At 42.3% G+C, this 24,981-nt stretch overlaps 1 protein-coding gene across 1 annotated transcript in view; it reads left to right on the forward strand.

The window, feature by feature from the left end:
- Positions 1-24,394, forward strand: part of BEST3 (bestrophin 3) — a 45,633-nt gene extending 21,239 nt beyond the window's left edge. The window contains exons 5-10 of the mRNA XM_008066619.1: positions 53-207; positions 1,400-1,477; positions 1,680-1,832; positions 5,979-6,059; positions 7,854-8,005; positions 23,214-24,394. Of these exons, the coding sequence (XP_008064810.1) occupies positions 53-207; positions 1,400-1,477; positions 1,680-1,832; positions 5,979-6,059; positions 7,854-8,005; positions 23,214-24,159 (1,565 nt within the window). The 3' untranslated portion in view covers positions 24,160-24,394. The remainder of the gene's footprint in view (positions 1-52; positions 208-1,399; positions 1,478-1,679; positions 1,833-5,978; positions 6,060-7,853; positions 8,006-23,213) is intronic.
- The last annotated feature ends 587 nt before the right edge of the window (positions 24,395-24,981 follow it).

Consider the following 24,981-nt stretch of genomic DNA (forward strand, 5'->3'; position numbering starts at 1 on the left):
ATTAGTGCTAAACGAGGTCTGTATAATCTACCTGTTTTTATTTTTTGTAAAGGCTTTATGACAGCAGATGAAAGGAAATTATTCAACCACCTCAAATCTCCTCATCTGAAATACTGGGTTCCATTCATCTGGTTTGGAAATCTCGCCACCAAAGCCCGGAATGAAGGTAGAATCAGAGACAGTGTCGATCTGCAGTCACTGATGACTGTAAGTACATCATGGGCCATCAGCAATAGATGCTCGTTAGAGACCGAGAGGGACCTGACATGACAGGTCAGAACAGGAAGAATCTGCTTTATTCCATCCTGGTTCTATAGGAACTGGAAATATTGGGCTAGAATCAGAACTCTCAACGGACTGGACAGAGTAGTTCACAGGCTGAACTCAGATTGCTTGGTAGTGGTGCTGGGAAGCTGTGTGCTAAACAGAATCATGGTTTGTAGTCAGCTTTGTAGAAAAGTGTTCTTTGACTGATTAGCCAAGGGCTGCTGCCAAGGGCTCTGGAGGATATGGTGCCCACGGGGCATATTTGCCATCCCTGGCTCCAGGATCCTAGAATAAAATCTGGAGGAGAAATAAACCTCCCAGCCATCTCTCCCAAGGTTAAATCAGCTTTCAGATGCCTTATCAAATAAAATAGTGTTTTCACTACACAAACTAACCCTGAATTCATTTGAAAAAAACAAGTTTATGTAAGGACTAGATATACGTATATGTGCCATGACAGCCTCCTGCCTGGATTAAGTTAAAAGGATGGAGTGAATAGATCTCAAATTAATGTGAACTCTTCTTCCCAGTTTCAGATAATAACTTATGTGCAGTAGTGGGGGAGGGAATCAAAGAATCCCATCCTTCCTGCTTCAGAGATAGATTTTCTTGTTGAGAAGTTAAGTCTGGGAAAAGAGAGAGAGAGAAAGAGAGATTTTCTATCAATATGAATGTGGGGGAAAGAAGTATATTTACATCTCTTTTCTAAGATCTATAGTAAGCATATTTTTTAAAGAGAGGGGAAAAAACTCCTCTCCGTGTTACTTGCCAAAACTACTTATTTAAGATATTAACCATTCCTTTCCCATCACCACTTTGGGCCAATGTATATGTTGGAAATTATGGGTTCTGTAGAATAGGGGATATTTCTACAAAATCTTGACCTATTTTAACATTTTTTTAAAATGTTCAACGTACTTATCTTTTTTGCACATTGTTCAATGATGTCCATTGGTTACCATTTTTAGAACTTTTGGAGTAGCCTTGGGAACCAATTTACTAGTCTTACATAGTGAGTCTTTTCACTTAACAGACATAGTCATAAAAGATGTGCCACATTCTGAATCCTAGTAAATATTTATGGCCACACCTATCCGTTCAGTAAATCCTGTTTGATCTGTTTCTGGCTTAGGAGATGAATCGATACCGCTCCTGGTGCAGCCTCTTATTCGGTTATGACTGGGTTGGGATTCCGCTGGTTTACACCCAGGTACCCGATCCTTGGTGCATGATTCTTTAAATCTTCTTGCCTGAGCAACCCTTTTGGGTCCCCTCCCACCGTGGGAGCTTTTCTGTCCTCTCAATAGATTCTGCTTTCTAAAAAAAAAAAAAAAAAATCTACTTGCCCACACTGGCGCTTTATCTGTGGCAGCCAGCAGTGTCCTCTTACTCCAGTCTCTTCTCTATTCCAGGTTGTCACTCTTGCTGTCTACACCTTCTTCTTTACGTGCCTGATTGGACGCCAGTTTTTGGATCCCACCAAAGGCTATGCAGGGCATGACTTGGATCTTTACATTCCTATCTTCACTCTCCTCCAATTCTTCTTCTATGCAGGATGGCTCAAGGTAGGTCAACATTCTCAGTGCCTGATCTACTTTGTAATCTGTCAGTTCCAAACTTTCCATACGGATCCTTACTGAGTTTTTAGCAAATCTTTCATGAGTGAGTCAAAGGCAAATTTAACATGCAACAGCTCAGCAATGTTGCTACTTTTCCACCAGGGATTAAAATGACAGGGATAGAGTTGGTCTCATATTGCATCAGCCTGAAGGAGCTCATTTGTGCAAAGACATTAGAAGAACGCTCTTATATAGCTATTGATTTTTTTAAGTCTCTGTGTGCTCACATTAGGATTACAATAATGTAACTAAAGTAATATCTGTAACCTGCATTGATGTTTTATACCACAGTAGCAAAGAGGCAGAGTAAAAGACTGTAAACAAGAAGCCTTGTATATCAGACGTAAACATGAATATTGTAGTAGTATCTTGGTTCTGCTCAACTATGTAGACAGTTGCTTGCAATTCCTTGAAATCCTCTAACTGTCCCACACCATTAAATGCACCCCATTTTCAAAACCAGAACTGAGACTCAGAAAAGAATTTGGCAGAATCAAAACCAGAAATACCAGGATTAATGACGACATTTGGTTTGCTAGAACATTAAAAACAGGTTTGAGCTGTGAGAACAGCTTGTCTGATAATCAGTGTACAATTGTATTTGTTTCCACCACTACCCTCTCCACCCAGCCCTCCCCAGATGTGTGTGTGTAAATGTTAGAGGCCTGATGCTTCCATCTCTTTTGTAAACTTCCAAAAGGAAAGTATGTGATAAAAAAAATCAAAGACAATGGGTTCATTAAGTTAATTGAAATCTAACAATAATATGAAGATGATGGTAATAAAGTAGAATTTTCAAATGTTTGACCTTCCAAACAGCCCATATTGCCATGCCCCATGGAGGTCTTCGGATTATAGCAGAGTTTTCCCTGCAGAAACCTTGTCTTTCCTTGGTTTGAATCTTAACCAGGAAAAAGAAATATTTTGGCATTTCAAATTATACTCCAAAGAGTAAAGGCATGTCCCTTACAAATGGCAAAAATATTTAAACCAGATGACAGTGGTTCTTAATTATCTTTACCCATTTAAGAGTAAGAGAGACTACTGGCTTTCATTTTCCATTAAAGAAAAAAGTAGACTTTACCTTTATAAATATAAAATTGCCACAACTGGCCCAAATGCTCAATCATTCTGATCTTTTTTGTACTGAGTTTTTTTCTTCTTTGTTTTGAGTTCATGTAAGGTGCTTGACCAGTAGGTCAGGAACAGGTAGTGATTCCTTCCTTCTGACAGGCTTTCTAAAATACTGGCCTCCTTTTCCTTTATAAAATATTTTTTAAAAGCAAATATGAAGAGACACAACCTTAGCCTTAGGCAAGACTTGACATCAATAGGCTGTGCCTCAATCTCTAAACAGCTGTTTGTCTTGAACAATTTGGAGATGTATACACCTTTTCAAATGTAGAAAATCCATCTTAACATTATGAAAGGTACTTGCTGAAAATGGAGCCTCCAATGGAGTAAAGGGTCTCTTTTGAGATTGTCAATTCAGAAACACAGATGCCATTTTGTTGATTTAATGTAGACTATAACAATATATGCAGGACTGATCCCATAAAAATAAAAATCTGAATATAAAAAAAATATTTTCAGGATCCAGGCACTGCCCCTATTAACTTAAGCAAAATTCCAGGCAACAAAGGGTAGACAATCCATAATAAAGGACTTTGATGTGGATATCACCGTAAGGCGTACTGAGTCAGGATATAGGCCTGCCTAGGACTGTCCCTTAAAATAAGGGAGATGCAATTAAGAACAACTTATGATGGTTCTTAATCATGACCACACATTAAAAATGCCTGGGAGCAGCCGGGCTCGGTGGCTCAGCCTGTAATCCCGCGCCTTTGGGAGGCTGAGGTGAGTGGATTGCCTGAGCCCGCGGGTTCGAGACCCGCCTGGGCAGCGAGACCTCATCTCTACAATAAATAAAAAAATTAGCTGGGCGTGGTAGCACGCGCCTGTAATTCCGGCACTTGGAAGGCTGAGGCGGAAGGATCGCCAGAGCCCAGCAGGTCGAGGTTGCGGTGGCCGGGAGCGGCCACTGCACTCCAGTCTGGGCGACAGAGTGCAGACTCCAACTCAAAAAAAAAAAAAAAAAAAAAAATGCCTGGGAGCTTTACCCAGTACTGATGCCTGGGTTCAGAATCTCGGGGAAAAGGACGCAGGCAACAGTTGTTTTTTCAGAGCTCCCCAGGTAGTTTTAATGTGCAGCTGAGGTTGAAAACAACTGCTTTAGGTAATTTGATTTAAATTCAAAAAAATAAGTAGATTTTCTACTGAATGGTCTCAGAATCTAGAATATCTAGACTCTAGAAACTAATCACATACCTTTATACACTTGTTTTTTTCCATTGTGACCCAATGTAAAATCTCCCTCTCTCTCTCTCTCGCTTCCTTTCTCTCTCTCTACTCCACACACACACATGCATACACATGTCCAGAAAATAAAATCAAAGGAGGGCTGAGCACATTGGCTCACACCTGTAATCCCAATGCTTTAGGAGGCCAAGGCAGGAGGATCAGTTGAGCCCAGGAGTTCAAGACCAGCCTGGACAACATAGTGAGACTGTCTCTAAATAAATAAATAAATAAATTTACCAAGTGTGGTGGTGCGTGCCTGTAGTCCCTGCTACTCCAGAGACTGAGATAGAAAGATTGCTTGAGCCCAGAACTTCGAGGCTGCAGTGAACTATGATCACACCATTGCACCACAGCCTGGGCAATAGAGCAAGACTCTTTCTCAAAAAACTAACATAAAATAATTTTTGAAAAAGGAAATTATTCAAAAAGGAGAATGAAAGGTGAATCAACCGGGCTTGGTGGCTCAACCTGTAATCCCGCACCTTTGGGAGGCTGAGGTGAGTGGATTGCTTGAGCCCACGGGTTCGAGACCCGCCAGGCCAGGCGAGACCTCATCTCTACGATAAATCAAAAAATTAGCCGGGCATGGTAGCGCACACCTGTAGTTCCAGCTACATGGAAGGCTGAGGCGGAAGGATCGCCGGAGCCCAGCAGGTTGAGGTCACTGCACTCCAGTCTGGGTGACAGAGTGAGACTCCAACTCAAAAAAAAAAAAAAAAAGAAAAGAAAGGTGAATCATATTTTATACCAACCTCTCACCAAGAAGGCTATTCAATTCAGGAGCATGGTAAGAATATTTAATACTGGTTAAATATTAGAAGACATATGATAATAAGCTACGAACACTTCCCAGGAGGAAAATTAACTTACTGGATAAGGGTAAATCCCTTAGAGTGAAACTAAGCAAGCCTCATTTTCCAGCTTTATTACTTACTAGCTCTGACTCATTCACTTAGCAGTTATGTACTTATGTCATTTTAATTGTTATTTAATTCTTCTCTGCTGTTTAACCTTCTCCCTGTTCATACTTTGTCTTATCGTTTGAGTCCTGTAAAGTCCTCGAAAGCACAGGCTATGTGTTCCTCATAGTGCTTTGCATGTAGTGGGTGCTCCTTCAATATTCATTGGTTTGATTTGGCTCCTAAACAGTGCATGCCTTCCCCTGGATAGTGACTACATTGTCACCAGTGGAAGGAACAGATCCATTTGAAGAGCATGGATGCAAACGTGCATCACTCATGGCTGAGAATCAAGTCCCACCTGCTAATAAATATCTGTGTCTCTAGAAAACCCACTCCCAGCGGGGCTCGGTGGCTCAGCCTGTAATCCCGCGCTTTGGGAGGCTGAGGTGAGTGGATTGCCTGAGCCCGCGGGTTCGAGAACCACCTGGGCAACTTGGCGAGACTTCATCTCTACAATAAATCAAAAAATTAGCCAGGCGTGGTAGCAGGCGCCTGTAGTTCCAGCTACTTGGAAGGCTGGGGCAGAAGGCTCGCCGGAGCCCAGCAGGTCAAGGCTGCGGTGGCCGGGAGCGTGCCACTGCCCTCCAGTCTGGGCGACAGACTGAGACTCCAACTCAAAAAAAAGAAAAAAGAAAAGAAAAGAAAACCCACTCCCTTCTAGACTTCATGTATATAAACGGAAGCAGAGAGGGATGCAGGAACCATCTTGGTCTCTGTCCTCAGTCTTCACAGGTGTCATGATGGATTTCTTCTGTGTCCTCAACTGCAGGTTGCTGAGCAGCTTATCAATCCTTTTGGAGAAGATGATGATGATTTTGAAACTAACTGGTGCATTGATCGGAATTTGCAGGTTAGAGGGACTTTTCTTTCCTTTGTGAATATTAATCATAAATTCTTGCCAGGCCCGGTGGCTCACTCCTGTAATCTCAGCATTTTGGGAGGTAGAGGCAAGAGGATTGCCTGAGCTCAGGGGTTCAGGACCAGCCTGGGCAACTTGGTGAGACCTTGTTTCTACAATAAATCAAAAAATTAACTAAGCATAGTGGCACGCGCCTGTGGTTCCAGTTATTTGGAAGGCTGAGGCAGAAGGATCGCCTGAGCCCAGAAGGTCAAGACTGTGATGTCGGTGAACGTGCCACTGCCCTCCAGCCTGGGCAACAGAGTGAGACTCCAACTAAAAAAAAAAAAGTCATAAATTCCTTGTGATGGTTCTGCTCTCAGCCAGCTTTGGATTCCAGAGCTGAAGCCGCACGTGAAAGAAGTGTGGCTATTCAGACGTTGTCACGGATCCTTGTGGAGCCTCACCTATCCTAGATCTCGGTTTCAATGAAGCTTAGTTCCTTTTAAGTAGAATTTCAATTTAAGTAGAGTTTCAAGACTGAAGATGGTTCCTGTTTCCCTCTCTGCTCCCATGTATAATCTGAAGCCTAGAGGGGAGTGGGTTGTTCTATACTCACAGATAATTACTAGCAATTCAGTTTCAATTTTCTTTGTAGCTTTATCCAGCCTCTCCCATCTCAGTAGAGAGCAATATTTTAATTTATTTCTTTTTTTTTTTTTTGAGACAGGAGTCTCACTCTGGCATCCAGGCTGGAGTGCAGTGACATGATGACAACTCATTGCAGCCTTGACCTTCTGGGCTCAGACAATCCTTCAGCTTCAGCCTTCCAAGTAGCTGGGACTACATGGCGTATACCCCCATGACCAGCTGATTTTTTTTGTTTGTTTTTTGTAGAGTCAGGGTATTACCATGTTGTCAGGCTGGTTTCAAACTCCTGGGCTCAAGTAGTCCTCCTACCTCAGCCTCCCAAAGTGCTGGGATTACAGGCATAAGCCACCGCCTTCAGCCTAATTTATTATTTAATTTGTTTTTTATTGCCACCTAGAGCGGTTAACAGTGGCCTAAAATGGCTTCCAGATGCAGCTGGACACTGGACCTGGAACCACACTAGCCTGTGTCTCAAATCTGCCTGAAATGGCCCCATTTGATGCATTTCAGGCAGATTTGAGACACAGGCTATTGTCACAGGCTGTTCCAGAGAGCTTTTAATGAGGAACCAGCATAAGGGAATTTTCCTTTTACGCAAGACTCTCCTCAGACCATCTTCTTCCCTAGAACCACAGATGGAGTGAAGGCCTTCACCTTGTTTGTTTCAAACCCTTACTCAGTTCTTAAATAACATTTCACAGTAGATCTCACTGTCAGTCTATTAGGAAGGAGGCATAATGCCTAGGTCACTCACTCTTTGTCAAAACTGGATACCTAGAGGATTAATAATTTATTCATGCATCACTTTGTCAGGTAGCCACTAAGACAATACGGTAACTGTGAGCAAAGAGGAAAAAGGTGACTGTCCTCCTTCCAAGTCACAGGCAATTCTACTCTTGGGCTGTGGCTCAATGAACAGAGTGTGGACAGCTATAAGCCCCTCTTACCCTCACTGCCGAATGCTCTTGAGTAGTAAATGGTGGGTACAACTCTCTGCAGCAGCCCCAGTTGCTGCAAGTGTGAGCCATAGACATTCGTATATTCACTCACTTAAACTGTGTCCCAGCCCACTCCAGCTCCCAACTCCCCATGGGAACTTCTCCTTGTTATGTAATTCACATCTGAGTTATTCTAATGACAGAATGATGCTTTTAGGTCTCTCTTCTAGCTGTGGATGAAATGCACATGAGCTTGCCCAAGATGAAGAAGGACATTTACTGGAATGATTCTGCCGCTCGACCCCCATACACGCTGGCAGCTGCTGACTACTGCATACCCTCATTTCTGGGTTCAACAGTCCAGATGGGGTAAGTCTCCAACATTTAGGAAATAGGCAGATCACTGTTCTGATCTTTTTACTTTTTCTGGTTTTTTTCTAACTGTGCTTAGCATATAGGTCAGTCTCTGCTTGGCGATTTTAACATAACAATTTGACCTTATAGACTGTGACCCTTAAATAAGTGTGTTGAATCTAAAGAAAATTGGGCACAGTTCTATAATAATTTTATTAAATCTGATCCTGTATTCGATCTTGGAAAAATGTGTGACTGTGGGGAAAGTTTATTTGCTGAAGGCAAATGCCACAGTTTCCAAATAAAGAGATCAGGGACAAATTTAGAAAGTAAGATCCACTCCCCCTGCAAAAAAAAAAAAAAAAAGAGAGAGAGAAAAAGAAGAAACTTTTCTTCTCATAACTGTTGGCAAAACCATGGCTCATTGTTCCCTGAGGCCAGCTCTTAGCAGATTTGTGCAGTGACTTCATGTCCTGTGGTATCCACCTGTGACCTTTCTTTCCTCCTTCCCAAAGTAGTCCACCCTCTTCTTTCCCCACTTTCAGGAGATCTAGCTTCATTCCTGTTCCGATGATGCTTTAGCCTTAGCTGAGTATCTCCTAATTCTCATAAATGATGGTGGTGGCACTCCTCTCCCAAAAGGGGCCTCTGAGGCTGAAAATCCTTCAAGGCCCAATGAAAAAGATGACTGAAAGTGGAATTTCAGGAGTCGTGGTGAATGATGAAAAAGATTAGGAGCCAGGAGACTTGCCTTGTTGCCCTCAAAGCATGCCTTAGAAAAGGTCACCCTACTCTAGGCTAGACTTTCTTCAGCTTCTAGATAACCTTCTAAGACCAGCTCCTCCCATCCAGGGCTCCTTCCAGGCCCGGGAGCTCATCCCTACACCCAGGCTGTTCTCAGTCTCCATGAACAGTCATGTCCTTTTGCATACACATCCCAGCCTTTGTGATACCTTCTACAGAGCTTTGTGGATATCTGACAACCTTCTCAACTTTGAAAATTAACAAGAGGTGTTCTTCTGTGAGTTTGCTTTTAGATAATTAAATATACTTTATCCTTCCCTCACTCCATCATGGATCAATGCAAAGCATTTGAAACTCTAACTTGTAAAGAGACCAATACCATGAATAGAGTCAAGGGATCACTGTGACGATTCTATTTAAACTGCAAGTGCTCTGAGCCGGGCTCGGTGGCTCAGCCTGTAATTCCGCGCTTTGGGAGGCTGAGGTGAGTGGATTGCCTGAACCCGCGGGTTTGAGACCCGTCTGGGCAATTTGGCGAGACCTCATCTCTACAATAAATCAAAAAATCAGCCGGGCATGGTAGCGCGTGCCTGTAATTCCAGCTACTTGGAAGGCTGAGGCGGAAGGATCACCGGAGCCCAGCAGGCGAGGCTGTGGGGGCTGGGAGCGGCCACTGCACTGCAGTCTGGGCGACAGAGTGAGACTCCAACTCAAAAAAATAAAATAAAAAAATAAACTGCAAGTGCTCTGTCTCTAATGTCCATTGAGTGGTTTTTGCACAATAGTAAAAATGATTTCTTGAAGTCTCAAGATTTCTATCCTGATCCACATATTTGTCCTAATCATGAAAATTTTGCAGATTCCTAAGTAATTGTCCATGTTCTTTAGAAAATACTAAAATGTGTTTCTTTTATTTCTAAATACAGAAACATTGAATTAGGGATTCACAAGATCTTAGAGAAAATTCCTTCCCCAAAAGATTCTTGTGACAATTAAATGAGATTATAAACATAAAAACACTCTAGATATAACTATAGAGCATTATTATTATTATTATTATTATTATTATTAGCTAGTCAATTCTTATTTGTGAATGCCAAACTAAGACAGAGAAAGAGTAAACAATCTAAAACATTTTTCATATTAAACCAACCCAGGAAATTTGGGACAGAAAATAAAACTGAAAGAAAAGTAAAAGATACAACATTTAATACTGCAGCAAATAATGATCAGTTGTCAGAGAGAAGTCCTCCAACTAAAATGGCCTACTTACCAGCAGGATAGAGAGAGGTACAAAGGCTGGAGTCTACTGGGAGAGGCTTTTGTGAGATGTTTAACTGGACTCTGCAAGAACCAACTAATCGAAGAAACAATTAGGCAAAAGCTCACTTGATCTTGATTTTCTGCATGAATGAGGACTATGAAAATGAACCACAATCCAGGGAAATTTACTGCAGGAACACAGGCTGTTTGAGGCCATGTGTTGATGGGAATGCCCCTTTTGATTTATTAGTGTTGATGTCTCCTATGATTGTGGTATTAAATAAAATGTTTCTGGTTGTCTGTGACAGAAAACCAAACTCAAACCAACTTAAGCAAAAGGGCTTTATTGAGTCACATCCAGAGACTTAGACTAGCTTTGGGCGAGGCTGGATCTAGAGAGGTTCACAGGCTGTCTCCAGGACTCACTGTTGCCCTGTCTCTCTCATTTTTCTCTCCACTGACTCAGTTTTCAGACAGGCTCTCCCTGCCTGATAGCAAAATGGCAGCCAGCAGCTCCAGGCTTGCAAACTGCCTTTTCAGCAGACCTTGGAAAGAACACAACCTCTTCCCAACTCTTAAAACTGAAGTACTGGATTTACTATAATTGACACGGTTTGGCTCATAGATCCATTCCTAAACTAATCACCGTCAACAGGAAGCCACAATATTTTGATTAGTCAAGGCTTATGTCTTTTCTATGGAGTATGGGATGTCTCAAGAAAATCCAGAGTGTTATATCAGGAGAAGGATGAATGGTTTGGCTGGGCTGACCAGAAACAATAGACATCCTCTAAAACCACGGAGAATAATTTTCTAATTATTGTTAGAAACTGTGGTTCCCTCACCAAATACAAGGTCAGTGTCAAATGAGCCACCTGACTGAGGCTCAGGGACAGGGGAAAGTGAAAGTAAGGATTATGTATTGGTGGTTTTGTTAATGATGACTGGGCCAATGAGATCTTTGCATCAGGGTGAAAATCAGGTGTTGGGATACTGTGGACACAAGCATTTCATTTCATAAACGTACTTACTGCTTGATGAGCATATAAAATCCTTTCCTAGATAAGTAGTTTTTTTATTTTCTTATTCTGTTTCAGGTATATGTTTAATTCAGCATATTTAATTCAGATATCAAATTTCCCTTATCTCTTCGTAGCAACGTTTCAGGTGTGTAGTCACAATTCCCATAACCTAGACATTCTAAAATCAAGGCAATGCCCTTTCAAAACTGAACAAAAGTGCTGCCCAAGGGCAACGTGACAAACCACTCTGCCTCTGACAAACCACTCTACCTCATATTCAGCACATTCAGAAATGCTGTTCACATTCAGCACACTACTCAATTCCACATCAAAGGGAAGCTCCTTGGAGACAGTTTCTTTGTTCTCCACGTTAAAGAATGTTCACAACATGAACCTATCTTCTGCATATTTACTAAATATATATATCTGAAATAAAGTTAGTATTTCGTCCCCTTTAATCTCAAGTACAAATTTTAATTATATTTCCCTTGTACCTTCTCACACAGAATGCACCCATTCATTTGTTCAGGTAAATTTTTTTCAGGGCCTACTATGTGGTAGGTTCTATGCCAGATGCTAGAGGTAGTCCAAAAAAGAAAAGGAAAAGCACCTCTTAAGCTCACAGACAAATTACAACACAATGAGGTAAATGCTGCAATAGAGAAATGCTCAGATTCTTATGGGAACACACAATGCAGATGCACTTCACTCAGCCTGGGGAATCAGAGGCGGTTTCTTGGAGCTGAGGAATCTCATATGCATCTTTAAGAATGAGGTGGGAGCTGGCACTCAGGATTGTGAGGATTCAGCAGAGGGTACATTCCAGGCCAAGGGGAGCAAAGACAGAAAGGGATGATAAGCAGTGTATACTCAGGTAACAATCTGATACACAAAGCAGAAGAGCCAAGAAATGAAAGTAGAAAGGAGGCAGGGACAGATGATGGAGGGTTTTATAGGCTGGGTAAAGGGTTTCAGCCTTCATCCAGAGCTGGGAAATGACGGGGCCACTTTTCTGTTTAGATAGGTTATCCAGGCAGCTGGTCAAAAGATGGATAGCTGAGAATAAGACGAGGGGCAGAGTGAGCAGGCTGTTGGTGTCATTTAAACAGGAGAGGACAAGGGCCTGAACTAGGTGGCATCACAAAGGACGTAGACAGTAGAGATGACAGAAGGGACAGATTCAAGAAAGGAGAAGAAATTAAGAGTGACCCAAGGACAGTGGAGCGTATGCAGGTAGGGGCCATTCTGAGGAAGGATGGTGAGCTCCCTTTGAGTGTGTTGGATTCGAGGCCCTTGAGGGCAGTGCACGTGGAGATGGTTGGTGGGCAGTGAGTACAGAAACACAGTCTAGGCCAGAGCATGCCTTTGACTGTCATCAGAACACAGAACCACGAGAGGGGGTGGGGCACCCAGAACAGTGCCAAGGGAGCAGGGCAGAACACAAAGGATGGAATCCTGTCATTTAGCAGGGATCAGAGGAAAAGGGGCAGTCAGAAAGGAATGGTCAGCACAGATGCAGAAGATCCCAGAAATGCCCTGTCCCAGAAGCCAAGGGAGTGAAGTTTCAAAATAAAGCCAGAAGAATGCCACAGGACTTTTGATGTTAAAGTCATTAGAAATGTCCATGAGAATTTAGCAGAGCTAAACTGCAGTAGGTTAGGAGTGATTTGGAGGTAAGGAGATCAAGACTGCCGGTGTAAACTTTTTTTTTTTGAGACAAAGTCTCACTCTGGCGTCTAGGCTGGAGTGCTATAGCATGATCACAGTTCACTGCGGCCTCAACCTCCCGGGCTCAGGTGATCCTTCCACCTCAGCCTCCCCAGTAGCTGGGAATACAGGTGTGTGCCCCCATACCTGGCTTATTTTTGTATCTTTTGTAGAGACGAGGTCTCTCTATGTTGCCAACACTGGTCTCCAACTCCTGGGCTCAAGTGATTCTCCTACCTCAGCCTCCCAAAGTGCTGAGATTACAGATATGAGCCACCATGCCCAACATATTATTTAAAATAATTTTACTATAGAAAAATTCAAAGCAGATACACGTGGAGAACAAACTATACTAAAGCTTCATGCATCCTTCTCCCCCTTCAATCATCAGGTCATGGTCAGTGTTGTTTTCTCCATCCCCATGGACCCTTCCACCCGCCCTCCCACCACCACCACTGGCTCATTGGGAAGCAGACCAACCACAATACCATTTTCTTTTTTTTCTTTTTTTTCTTTCTTTTTGAGTTAGAGTCTCACTCTGGGCTCCGGCGATCCTTCCGCCTCAGCCTTCCAAGTAGCCGGAATTACAGGCACGCGCTACCACGCCCGGTTGATTTTTTGATTTATTGTAGAGATGAGGTCTCGCTGCCCAGGCAGGTCTCGAACCCGTGGGCTCAGGCAATCCACTCACCCCAGCCTCCCAAAGGCACGGGATTACAGACTGAGCCACCGAGCCCAACACAATACCATTTTCATGCCTAAAACACAAAAACGAAACAAAGCAAAATCCCATAGTAATTCATTAACTCTCCATGGACTACTTGTCTTAGAGTAGGAGGAACTGAGAGGAGGAAGCCGACCAGACAGTATCCACTAAGAGACCCAGAGAGAAGGGAAGCCTTTTGTCTTTTATCTGGGGTGAGATTGATGGGATATTTTTATTTGCTTTGTTTTATAATGTTTAAGGATAGAAGTGACCTGAGCATGTTTAAAGGGAAAGGGGGCCCTGCCCTCCTCCACCCTGCCACCACTCTTTGGAATTACTTTAATCACCTATACTGAATTCCCTTTGCTGCTAGGCCTGTGTTCAGACAGAGCCATTAAGTCTCCCTCTGGTATTTACTGTAGTACTAGCCACCATATGACTTGGCATTCCTTTTACCAGAGGACCCACAGGAAAAAATGTCTCTCGGACGTCAGTGGGAAAAAAGACAGATTTCCTCTTCAGAGCAAATTTTACAATATCTTTCTAACTTTATAATTTTTAATTGGTAATGTCTTCCTTTTCATTTGGGCTACTGGGAAGCTAAAAATCAAATCTGTAGCCCACCTTTAGTAAGTCTGTGGGGTGAGATTTTGTGGCATCTATTTCTAGATTCTATGTCTTTTATGACTGTCTCTTATGCTAGCTCAACAGCATTGGCCTGTTTTATATGTTACTGCATTGTATGTATTTCTGTAAGCCACCTCAAATCTTTTGTAAGATAAGCAAGATGTTATTAAGAAACAAGTTGATTACTCTTCTTGTCCTGAAAAGAAAAGGAAAAAAGACAGACTAAGCAAAAGGAGCCCACTGGGGAAAAGGAAGACACAGGAGCAAGAGGGTGACAGAGCCATCCTAGAGAAGACATAGGGCTGGCCCCAAGGAGGGAGATCTTAGGGCCTGAACTGGAGAGAAGGGGAGCTGAAGAGATGGTGCCCGTACAGCCAGTAAAGCAGGAGCCAATGTTCCCACCACATGTCGTCATCATCACATCTTCATCCAGAGGAAGTTTTAACAAGATTCATCTTTCTCTATCCAACCTGAGACCAAAAAGCTACTGTTTTAAGACTGCATTTTATAAATGTGAACACAAACCAGTGCTTAAGTAATCTTCCAATTTTTGCATGGGGCATGTTAAAAATCAACTTCAGAGTCCACACTCTGAATCTAAAAAGGGCAGTTGAAAAATCTGAACAAGGTACCCAAAGTAGAAATGCTGTCATAAATGCCAGTCTTGAGCATTTGATAAATATGATCGTTATTGTATGGCCAGTAAACTCTACTCAATAAGCCATCTTATGAGTTAACCAAGCAAGAAAAAAATCTTCCCCATATTTACGTGATCTCACCTGGGATCTCTTCAGTTCAGCTGTTTAGTTTATTCTTCTGTCACAACATGGAACCCTTTCTGATCTGCTGTTTTTTCATTAGTGGATCTTCTCATTAGCTTAGCCATGGAGACACTATTAACCAAGATCAAGAAAACACCCACAAGCAGCCAAAAGGTCACTGTCCATAGGATGCACAAGAAAACAAACCCTAAAATGAAAATAGGCCTTGCAGGGGCAATAATAAATGCATGTTTGATCAAAATAACTTTACCAAAACAAGTTAAGTGCTTAAACTCCAGCTGGCATTGCCAAAATTAATTGTTTTTAGACAACCAAAAACAAGGTCCAGGTCTCATCTGCCACAGCTGATTTGAGGTAAAGCTAGAATGCTTGTCTTCACATTACACTATCATGAGTCATTTCAAAATTCTTACTGTTAAAACTCAGGATTTCCTGTTAGCGCAAAGGTTTAAGACTCTGAGGAATGGAACACGTGGAAATTAAAGACCTGAAGTTTCATAACCCCTTTTAATCCTGTCTTGAAAATCAAAACAGTCAACAGTAGAGAAGCAATCATCCCTTAAGGGCATTAGAAGATCCTTAGCACAAGACCTATCCATGACAGCCACAGGATTTGAAATTCTGGAGAACAGAGACTGCAGCTGCTTATGAAACAGAACAGTACAGCATGTCATGAGTGCTTGTTCCCACTGTCCTGCTCATCTAAAAACATGCGCCAAGCCTGTAAACTTTAAACTGCTGACTGTAAACCCATTAAAAGAGCTTTGTTTTATTGGGTTTTTCTGCCATGATTCAAATAATTATGTCAAAATGTTCTCACATTTATAGTGATCTTAAGGAAAGGTTCTATTAATAACCCACCTAGTAAAGAGGAAAATATTCAAATATTTTTAGTTTCTTCTGACTAGTAGTTGAGAAATTTATTTCAAATTTATTTGGTACCATGAAACTACAACCACTTTGCTAGAAATATTGAGCTTTACTTCTCTATCTTTACTCCTAAAGTTCTAAGAATGTATAACAATAATAAAATTACTTTTGTTGTAATTATACATATATACATATGTATTTAAAACGCACAAAACATTTAGGATTACATAGTAAGTCAGAAGTAATTTTAGTGATATTAATTCAAACACACCAAAATACACATTTTAGCAAGAAAAGACTTTACTAAACTGTGGTTAAGTATACATCTAGATTGATAGTATTCAGTAATCCTTTTCTTAGCCAACTATATTCATATATTTTAGCTTTACAAGGAAATACATAGTCTGATATATACTATCTCATACTTATGTTGTAAACTACTGAAAATATCTCAGATTCTGAATCACTAACTTCAACAAAAATGTATTCTTGGAACATTGATTTTTCACTTAATGTACCAGAAAGGAAGGAGAAACAGAATCTCACAAGGAGATGAATGTGCATTAAATTCATAATTTTAGAATTTACTCAGGGATTCTTTCATATGCCAATATGGGGTCACCATTGGAGCTCAATTTTCACCTTTAAAGTGTATCCAGTATACATAGTTTAATCTCCTTTTCTAACAAGACTCCTAGACAAATATTAAAGTATTTAAAGGGGGGATTTAAGTGAACACCTACTTTGGTCACAATTTCTGTTTGTATCGGCCAGCGTGGAGCAGAAGGACATAACCACGTAACTAGATAAGCCTCTTTAAAGGCGAAGCAGGCCACTTCTTCAACCACATTTGCCATAAGCCTTGGTTCAAACTATCAGATAGGCAACACAGAGGCAGTGTGGAGAGGGTGTCACCTGCCCTAAGGGCAGCTTCCTGGGCTACCAGTATCACCCACGATGCTCCACTAGCTTGAAACGGTCCTCCAGAAAGGGAATGACAGGGAGGCTGAGTGAATACAACATTCTGTCCACCGGGTGTTCATAACCCTCCACCCCACACCACCCAACTCAGCAGGAGGGTTGTTTTGCCCATTTTATAAATCTTTGGCGCCAGCTTTGATGGTGATTCTGCAATGCAGAAAATTAAAAATAACAGCATTCACCTCTACTGGATTTGAAGAGTACACTTTGCTTTGTCCATGAATAAATGCTGTTCCACATGTGTCCCTGCTCTGATAGATTCACAAGCAAATTATTGGCTCCTTCCAAAGCAGTTGCCCAACTTTGAGTACACTTGCAATTTGAAAACAATACATCTGCCATGAGAAGTAGAACTCATCACATTAAATAACATTTTTCTAAAATTCTCATTTCAGTTCTGTTAAAATGGCCTCTTATTATTTGAATTTAGATTGTCAAAATACCACTTTAAAAGTGGAAGAGAAAGAAAGGCATGCATTATCCAGTTTTCTCTTTCAGTCTCTTTGAAGCTCTATATTTACCTAATCACCCTCGTGAGAAGAGGGTTGCTTTGCCAAAAGCTTGCTTTGAAAAAATGCATTCAATCAGGGCTATTTTTGTCTTTCCATATTAGACACACCCCAAGAAGAATGGGAGTCTGCTGATATCTTCAGCAGTCTGCCTCTTGCCTCTTCAGAGGGTGAAGAGTGTTCATCTGCACCCCAGACCAGCCCAAGCATCCTTTAAAGAGTCCCTACTTCAATCACGGTGCTTACGCCCTCAGATATTTGTCACTGGCAAGGAAGATGTGGGGCTGATGGTTGTATAGGTACTCAGTCGATGTTTTGAAATTTGGGAGGTTTTTTTTTAACACTTGAAATCACAATCATTTCAATCCAGACATCTATCTGGCCTGTAGAAATAATGCATGCTCTCCCTCCTGGACTCAACCATTACTACCTCACCTGACTGACTTCCCTCTCTCCTTCTCCTACCCTTCGCCTCCCATTCAAAAATAGCCCAATATGTGGCACAGCCTTTCTCAATTTCATGTTTTTATATTTCTGTATTGACAGTTTCTTCTTCTTCTTCTTCTTCTTCTTCTTCTTCTTTTTTTTTTTTGAGACAGGGTCTTACTCTGCCACCCAAACTGTAGTGTAGTGCAGTGGAACAGCCTTGACCTGCTGGGCTCAGGTAATCCTTCTACCTCAGCCTTCTGAGTAGCTGGGACTACAGGAATATACCACAATGCTTGCCTAATTTTTTAATTTTTTTTTTTTTTTGTAGAGACAAGATCTCACTATGTTACCCAGGCTGGTCTCAAACTTCTGGGCTTCAGAAATCTTCCTGCTTCAGTCTCCCAAAGTGCTAGAATTACAGACATGCACCCCCACACTCAGCTAATTTTTTTAAAATTATTTTCTGTAGAGATGAGGTCCCACTATGTTGCTCAGACCGGTCTGAAACTCCTGGCCTCAAGTGATTCTCCTGTCTTGACCTCCCAGGCCTCTATTGATAATTTCGATAGTGCAGTAAACATATGCTGTCAAGTTTGGTGATGTTTGGCAAATGGTACAAAAACAATATTGATAGGCAAGGTCAGAGCAGTTCTGTTCTCCACAACTCCCATCACATGATCAGCCCTGTCTTTCTTCCCTCGAATAACCCAGTTTTCTCCAGTCCTTATACTTTCTCTCCACTCACCAGAGCCCTAGTCTTCCCACTGAATGGCTGAGTATAGTGTTCACCATTTGGGAGACAAGCACACTAGAAGCCCAAGTCACAACATATCCACGTAACAAACCTGCACACGCTTCCCCTGAACCTATAAAAATAAAAACAAAAAATTAGAATGGCTCCCAAACTTCTGGTGTGTTAGTATTGTAGCAAAATAAAGACCCTGCAAGTGGCTATCCTCTTTTTTTTTTAAATGGCTGTTAAGTCATCCCTTCGAAGGTGTTCATTGATAGGTGGCAGCTCCTAAATGTAGTAACATTTTTTAAAAGGATACTCTTGAAGGAGAACAGGGAGTGACTTTTAGACAGACACTATTTCCTCCAACCTGCCCAAGAGGTCAATGATGACTTGGAAACCATCTCTAAAAGTTCACCAATCAAACACAGAGTCCTTTTTGCATCTTCTCTTCTTCAAAGCTTGTCTACAGATGCTACCTCTTTTGAAAACATTCCAGACAACCTGGAAGGCAGATAAAAGATTATTATCACCAGTTTACCAAGTATGATGCTAAGTCACAAGAGGGTAAATGAGTCCCCAAAGGTCACACAGCTAGTTAGTGTCAGCCTAGACAGCACCAATTCTGGCTCTAGAAGCTCTCAAAATAAATTATTTTCCCCACCGCAGAGACAATTCTCAAATTCCATCTCTGGAAACTGATGGCACTTTCCATGAATGTCCTTCTATCTCTAATTACCTGCCTATCTCAGTCCAAATGAGTTCCAGAACATAAAACCTAACCTTTCAGCTGACTGTCTCTGAGACGTAGGAATATAATAAGGGTGCTTATGTTCTATCATATAATGTTTCTGCTGCAACTGTTTCAATGGTATTATATTTGGGCTTCAGAATTATACTAACCCTATACTAGGGGACACTTTAAAAATCAAATAAGGAGGAGGAGAAAAAGGCATAAAGGGACCTAAAAAGTACACCCAAATCTCCCAATTGGGAAACGAAAGCTCTTTTCTGTGGGCTCTAAGCGTTAAGCCATTTTGTCCTTAAACCACAGCTTCTGCTGTCATATTGGGAATGAAGACTATCAGAGAAAGGAGGAGATAGGCATTGCGTGTTGGCAATGAAGTCTTCCCTGGAAGCATTAGGAGAAAGGTCTACGTTCGTCATGCTGGGAGTTTCACTGCTGCTTTTTTGCAGCATGGAGACTTAGAGAGCATCGCTTGTCACTCAGTGTGAGATGCCTAGAGCTGCCCCAGAGCACAGACCACCAAGTGTTCTTCCAAAGACTGTTTCAGACTAAGGGTATAGAAAGTCAAGTCGTGTTTTTTACCCAAAGCAGTCATCAGTGTTGCTTTTTGTAACCTTCCCAGCTTGGACACTGCTACCAACACCACCCAACTCTAGCCATGCACTCCCATTCTCAAAGACAATTCTCAGCTGCCCCCTGCCTTGGGTGGAAATCCAAATCCCTCAACCTGGCTCTTCACGACATGGCCTAAGGCTGTCTTTCCAGTGTGTAACTGACACTCTTCTACATATGTTACACAAACTCAAGTACCTCCCGTTCCCCACAAACTTTCCTGCTGCCTTATTTTTTCAAGTCACTTCTTCCACTTGGAATGCTCTGTCTCTTCTCTGTCTACCCAGTGTCAAAGGTCAGTTCAAAAGCTTACTGCCTCCCAAATGTAAGTATTTTACACATGCCTCCTCCTTCCCTTTAAATGATGTTATAAAGTCCCTGATGCAATTAATTGCTCATGGAAGATGCTCAATTAATTTAGTCAAGTGAATAAGCAGATAAATCTCATACATCCATACCACAATCTCGTGAGGCAGAAAGGTGAGACAGTGTCTCCCTGCCAGACCCACCCACTGTCAGATGAATCAGCTTGTCTGTTTTTCTCCAATCTATATTCGGGCTTATTCCTCTTGCCTGCAGTTGAATGTATGTATCCACCACACCAGTGCATAGTTTGAAAGTGTTTTCCTTCTGTTTCACCAAATTTGAAGTGATAAAAATACAAACGTTTATTTCCTAGAAGATCACGTCATTCTGACGAAATTGTGTGCTTTCAAAGTAGTCAAAGAACTACAGACCTAGGCCTGTAGTCTCAGCTACTGGGGAGGCTGAGGCAGAAGGATGCCTTGAACCTAGGAGTTAGAGGATGTGGTAAGCTATGATCACACTGCTGCTCTTTTTAAAAAATTGAAAAGAAGTTGAAGGAAACAAACTCTAAGACGGATGCCTGTCCCATAAGTAGTGCTAGCCAGCTCACCCGATGCCCAAGCACATCCAGTGTGACAGCCATAGTGAACTGCCTGTCACTCCTCTGGCATCCTCCCTACCAAATGGATTCCTGAGAAGTGTGACTCCAGGTCCTACCTAATGCAGTCCAACCAGCAGGGTTCTCAAGGCCCCTGAAGCGTGAGGCTGCAACTCCCAAGTCCATGTAACGGAATCTGAGCCTTGCACGGTAGAGGGGGGGTCAGAAGCTATCTGGTAGCCAAGGGCACTGCCGAGGCTTTAGAATAACAGCACGAGGTGGTAATCAAACGCCGCCAGGGGACATTTAACCAGTTAATCATCTCAATCATCCATCTTTTATTCATAAACATGAGGAACGATGTTTCTTTTGGCTGCTCACTTGCCCTTACAGGTTGCCCCAACATTATACTGTCCCAACTTTTTCCTTTGTGTCACATAAAATACATCTGGCACGGTTAAAGCATCTTGTCACCATAGATGTCAGTACCAGTATTGGGCTGGGACGGCCTGATTACTGTTGCTCCCAGAGCCTGTTGAGCATATGTAGTTTAAGGGCAAGGCTTTAAGTAGTTCTTCTAACCCTTTAAAGACTGTAAGTCCATGGAGATATGAGACAAATAGCATAATCTGAGACAGAAGTAGACCTTATTACCAAACAGGCTTATCCATTATCTCAATTACTCATTTTATTTCAGTCTTGAAGGAGACAGACAGGTGCAAATGACTCATGCCTGTAATCCCAGCACTTCAGGAGGCCAAGGTGGGAGGATCACTTGAGGCCAGGAGTTTGAGACCAGCCAGGCAACATAGTGAGACCTCTTCTCTTTTTTTTAATGGTAGAATTGTTTGTTTTATATATAAAACAGTTATTTTGTGTATAAAGCAAACAATCTTACCTCTTATATATACATGTGTGTGTATATATTTGTTTTTGAGACAAGATCTCACTAGGGTCAGCCTCTACAGTAACTGGAACTATAGACACATGCCACAATACCCAGCTATTTCTAAAATTTTGTTAAGAGGTCGGGGGTTCTCACTGTGTTGCTTAAGCTGATTTCAAACTCCTGGCCTCAAGTGATCCTCCCACTTTGGCCTCCTAAAGCACTAGGATTACAAGTGTTAGCAACCGTGGCTTGCCAAATTCTATTTTTTGTTTTTTATCTATGTGTTCATTTTTGAGTTAGAGTCTCACTCTGTCACCTAGGCTGGAGTGCAGTGGCACACTCGCAGCCACCAAGCCTCCACCTGCTGGGCTCAGGCAATCCTTCCGCTTCAACCTTCCAAGTAGCTGTAACTACAGGCTCGCACCACCACACCCGGCTAATGTTTTGATTTATTGTAGAGATGAGATCTTGCCAAGTTGCCCGGGCTGGTCTCAAATCCCTGGGCTCAGGCAATTCTCCTGCCTCCACCTCCCAAAGTGCTGGGATTACAGGCACAAGCCACTGCATCTAGCCAAGTTCTATTTTTTAACTGTCAAAAATCAAACAGAAAATTCTTAGTCAGATTGAATTCATTGAACTTAATCACAAGGAGATCCCAATCATAATGTAAGTTCACTGCGCCTAGATGAATATATCCTTTCTGCAAGGTTCCTATTTCTCCTTTTTTAACCCTAGTTGAACAGACAGAAATGCAAAGCATTATCAGGAAAGTTGACAAATTACCTCGGAGGACATGAACTGTATTTTCCTCATTATTCTGTCCTGGGTTCTAACTCACCCCTTGACACCTTTGTAGTAAGCTTGATAGCAATGTGATTAAGAACAAAGGCTTGGAGTCGGAATTCCAGATTTGGCCTTCACTAGCTACCTAGGATTAACAAATTTCTCCTGGCCTCCACTTCATTTGCAAAGTGTGAATAATAATATTACCCACTCACACAATTATTGTGATAATTGAATGAATTAATGCCTGGAAGGTGCTTAGCTGACCCTTAGGACATGGTCAGTCAATGTGGGCTCTTATTTGCACTCTCTTGAATTTTACCTATGACTCATTGTTTTGAAGGGCTTTACTGTGACAAGGGAAAAAGAGCACACACTATATGCTGTATATTTTTAATATCCAAGTCTCTAGTCAGTGATTCCCAGAGTGTGGTCTGGGGACATCTGAGGATCCGTAAGATCCTTTTAGGAAGTCCTTAAGTTCAAAACTATTTTCATAATAACATGAAACTATTATTTGCCTTTTTCATTCTCATTTTCTCTTGAGTGTACTGTGGAATCTTCTAGAGGCTATAAGACATGTAATATCATTCCTTAACAGTTGATGAAATGTGGACTTGTACATGCCTGTGTTTTTGACATTCCTCAGTTACCACTTCAAAGAGAGCACAAAGCAATTGATGTAATCCACATAAGTAAATCTCTTAGGGGTGCTTGAGTTTTAAGAGTTTAAAAGGTTCCTGAGACCAAAAAAGTATCAGAATCTCTGCCAGACTATACCAAGTTCAAGTCCCCTATCCCCATTCCAAAATCTGTAATGCAAAAATGCCATATTCATCTCTTCAGCTTGAGACCTGCCCCCAGAGTTGGGCCTTGAAGCTACTCTGTCTGTTTCTTGTCACTGTGTGTTTCAGGCTGTCTGGGTCTGACTTTCCGGGCGAGGAGTGGCTGTGGGATTATGAGAAGCACGTCCACCGGCATTCCGTGATAAGAAGAGTCAAGCGCTTCCTGAGTGCCCACGAGCACCCCTCCAGTCCCAGGAGGAGAAGCTACAGGAGGCAGACCAGTGATAGCTCCATGTTCTTCCCCCGCGGTGACCTCGGCCCAGCCAGGGATCTTCTGAACGTACCCTCGAGAAACCCCCACAGGGCCTCGCCCACCTGGGAGCAATCCTGCTCCCTAAAAGTGAGCCCCAAGCTGCATTCCAGCCTGGGAGAACTGTCCACAATCAGGGAGACCAGCCAGACAAGCACTTTACAGAACCTGACCCCACAGTCCAGTGTGAGGGCCTCCCCCATCAAAATGCCCCAGGTTCCTGAAGTATTGATCACAGCAGCCGAAGCGCCAGTACCCACGTCCGACAGTTACCACCATGACTCCACTACCTCTATCCTGAACTCTGAGTTTACTGGGGTTCAGCCAAGTGGGACCGGGCAGCAGGAGGGCTTGGCAGGATCGATCCTGTTCCCCTCAGAGAAGGGGACACCTCCTAGGGGGCCCAGACTCCAAACTGCTTCAGCCAGTACTGAGAGAAACATACTGAAGTATGAAGGAGACCCTACTGATGCAGACAGGTTTCTGAAAAGGTGGAGTCTCCCAGAGTTCCTAAGATCCAGCCACACCTCCCTGGGAAACCAAGGTCCGTCCTCTGCGAGTGCTGAGCCAGCTCTGTTAGTTGACACAGAAACTTCCTCAGAGACCAGTAGAACCAACATTGCAGCTGGCCTTCGAGTCTCTCCTGAGATGCTGTATTTAATAGAAAGCCTGGACACCAAGGAAACAGACATCATCGAACTGAACAGTGAGGAAACTGAGGAGTTGCCCAAAGGAGTGCCTCAGAGCTCCAGGACCTGCTTCTAGCCCAGACCCTTACCTTCCCAAAAGTTCAACGTTTGTCCCAAAATATACTTCAGGGTTGATCAGATTTTTTAAGAACAATCATACTGTATAAGCTACTTCGAACTTTGAAGGGCATTATGATCCTGGCTCTTGGAGAACTGTGAAAATCAAACACATTCATGTCAACCCTCACAAAGTGGCATTCATAAAAGTTGCACAAACCACAGTGATGCATTTTAACCAAACAAGGAGCCTTAAATATATATATGACTTATAAATGCATAGGTTATTAGCTATGAAAAGACTTTGCAGCTCATATTCCAATTTCCTAGACACAAAGGCCCAGACAAAGGAATCACTATATCTTTTCTTTTTTTTTTCCTCATTTTCTTTAACCATAAAAACAGGAGATGGATCACATAGTTCCCAGCGTCTCCTTCCTGCCTAATGATTCCTTCAAGCTTTCTAGCCATCTCACCCCCACTGACTTCCTGATTCTTAAGCTTCATCAGCACCAGAAGGCTTCATTTCTCTTAAATTTCCTTTTTTGCTTTCAGATTTTCATTTCTTTCTTCCTCTTTTATTCTCTCAGCCTTTCCTTCCTTCCCTTCTCTCTAGCCATGCTTCTTTTCTAGGGACTCTAATCTGTCTTACCTTTCAAGTTATAATATTTTCTCTTGCCAGCTCTGTTGCTTACTTTTTGCCATGATTGTGAAATATGAAGCATTGGCAAAGCCTCCTACAGAAAAATTGAAGATGTCAGCGGATCCCACCTGACACGCTTCCGGCCTCGCTTCCGGTGGAAGTGGCATGGGAGATGATGGCCTCCCACCACACCTTCCC

This window comes from Carlito syrichta, unplaced genomic scaffold (genome assembly GCF_000164805.1).
Source record: "Carlito syrichta isolate Samal-C Ts95f unplaced genomic scaffold, Tarsius_syrichta-2.0.1 Scaffold309041, whole genome shotgun sequence".
Classification (NCBI taxonomy): domain Eukaryota; kingdom Metazoa; phylum Chordata; class Mammalia; order Primates; family Tarsiidae; genus Carlito; species Carlito syrichta.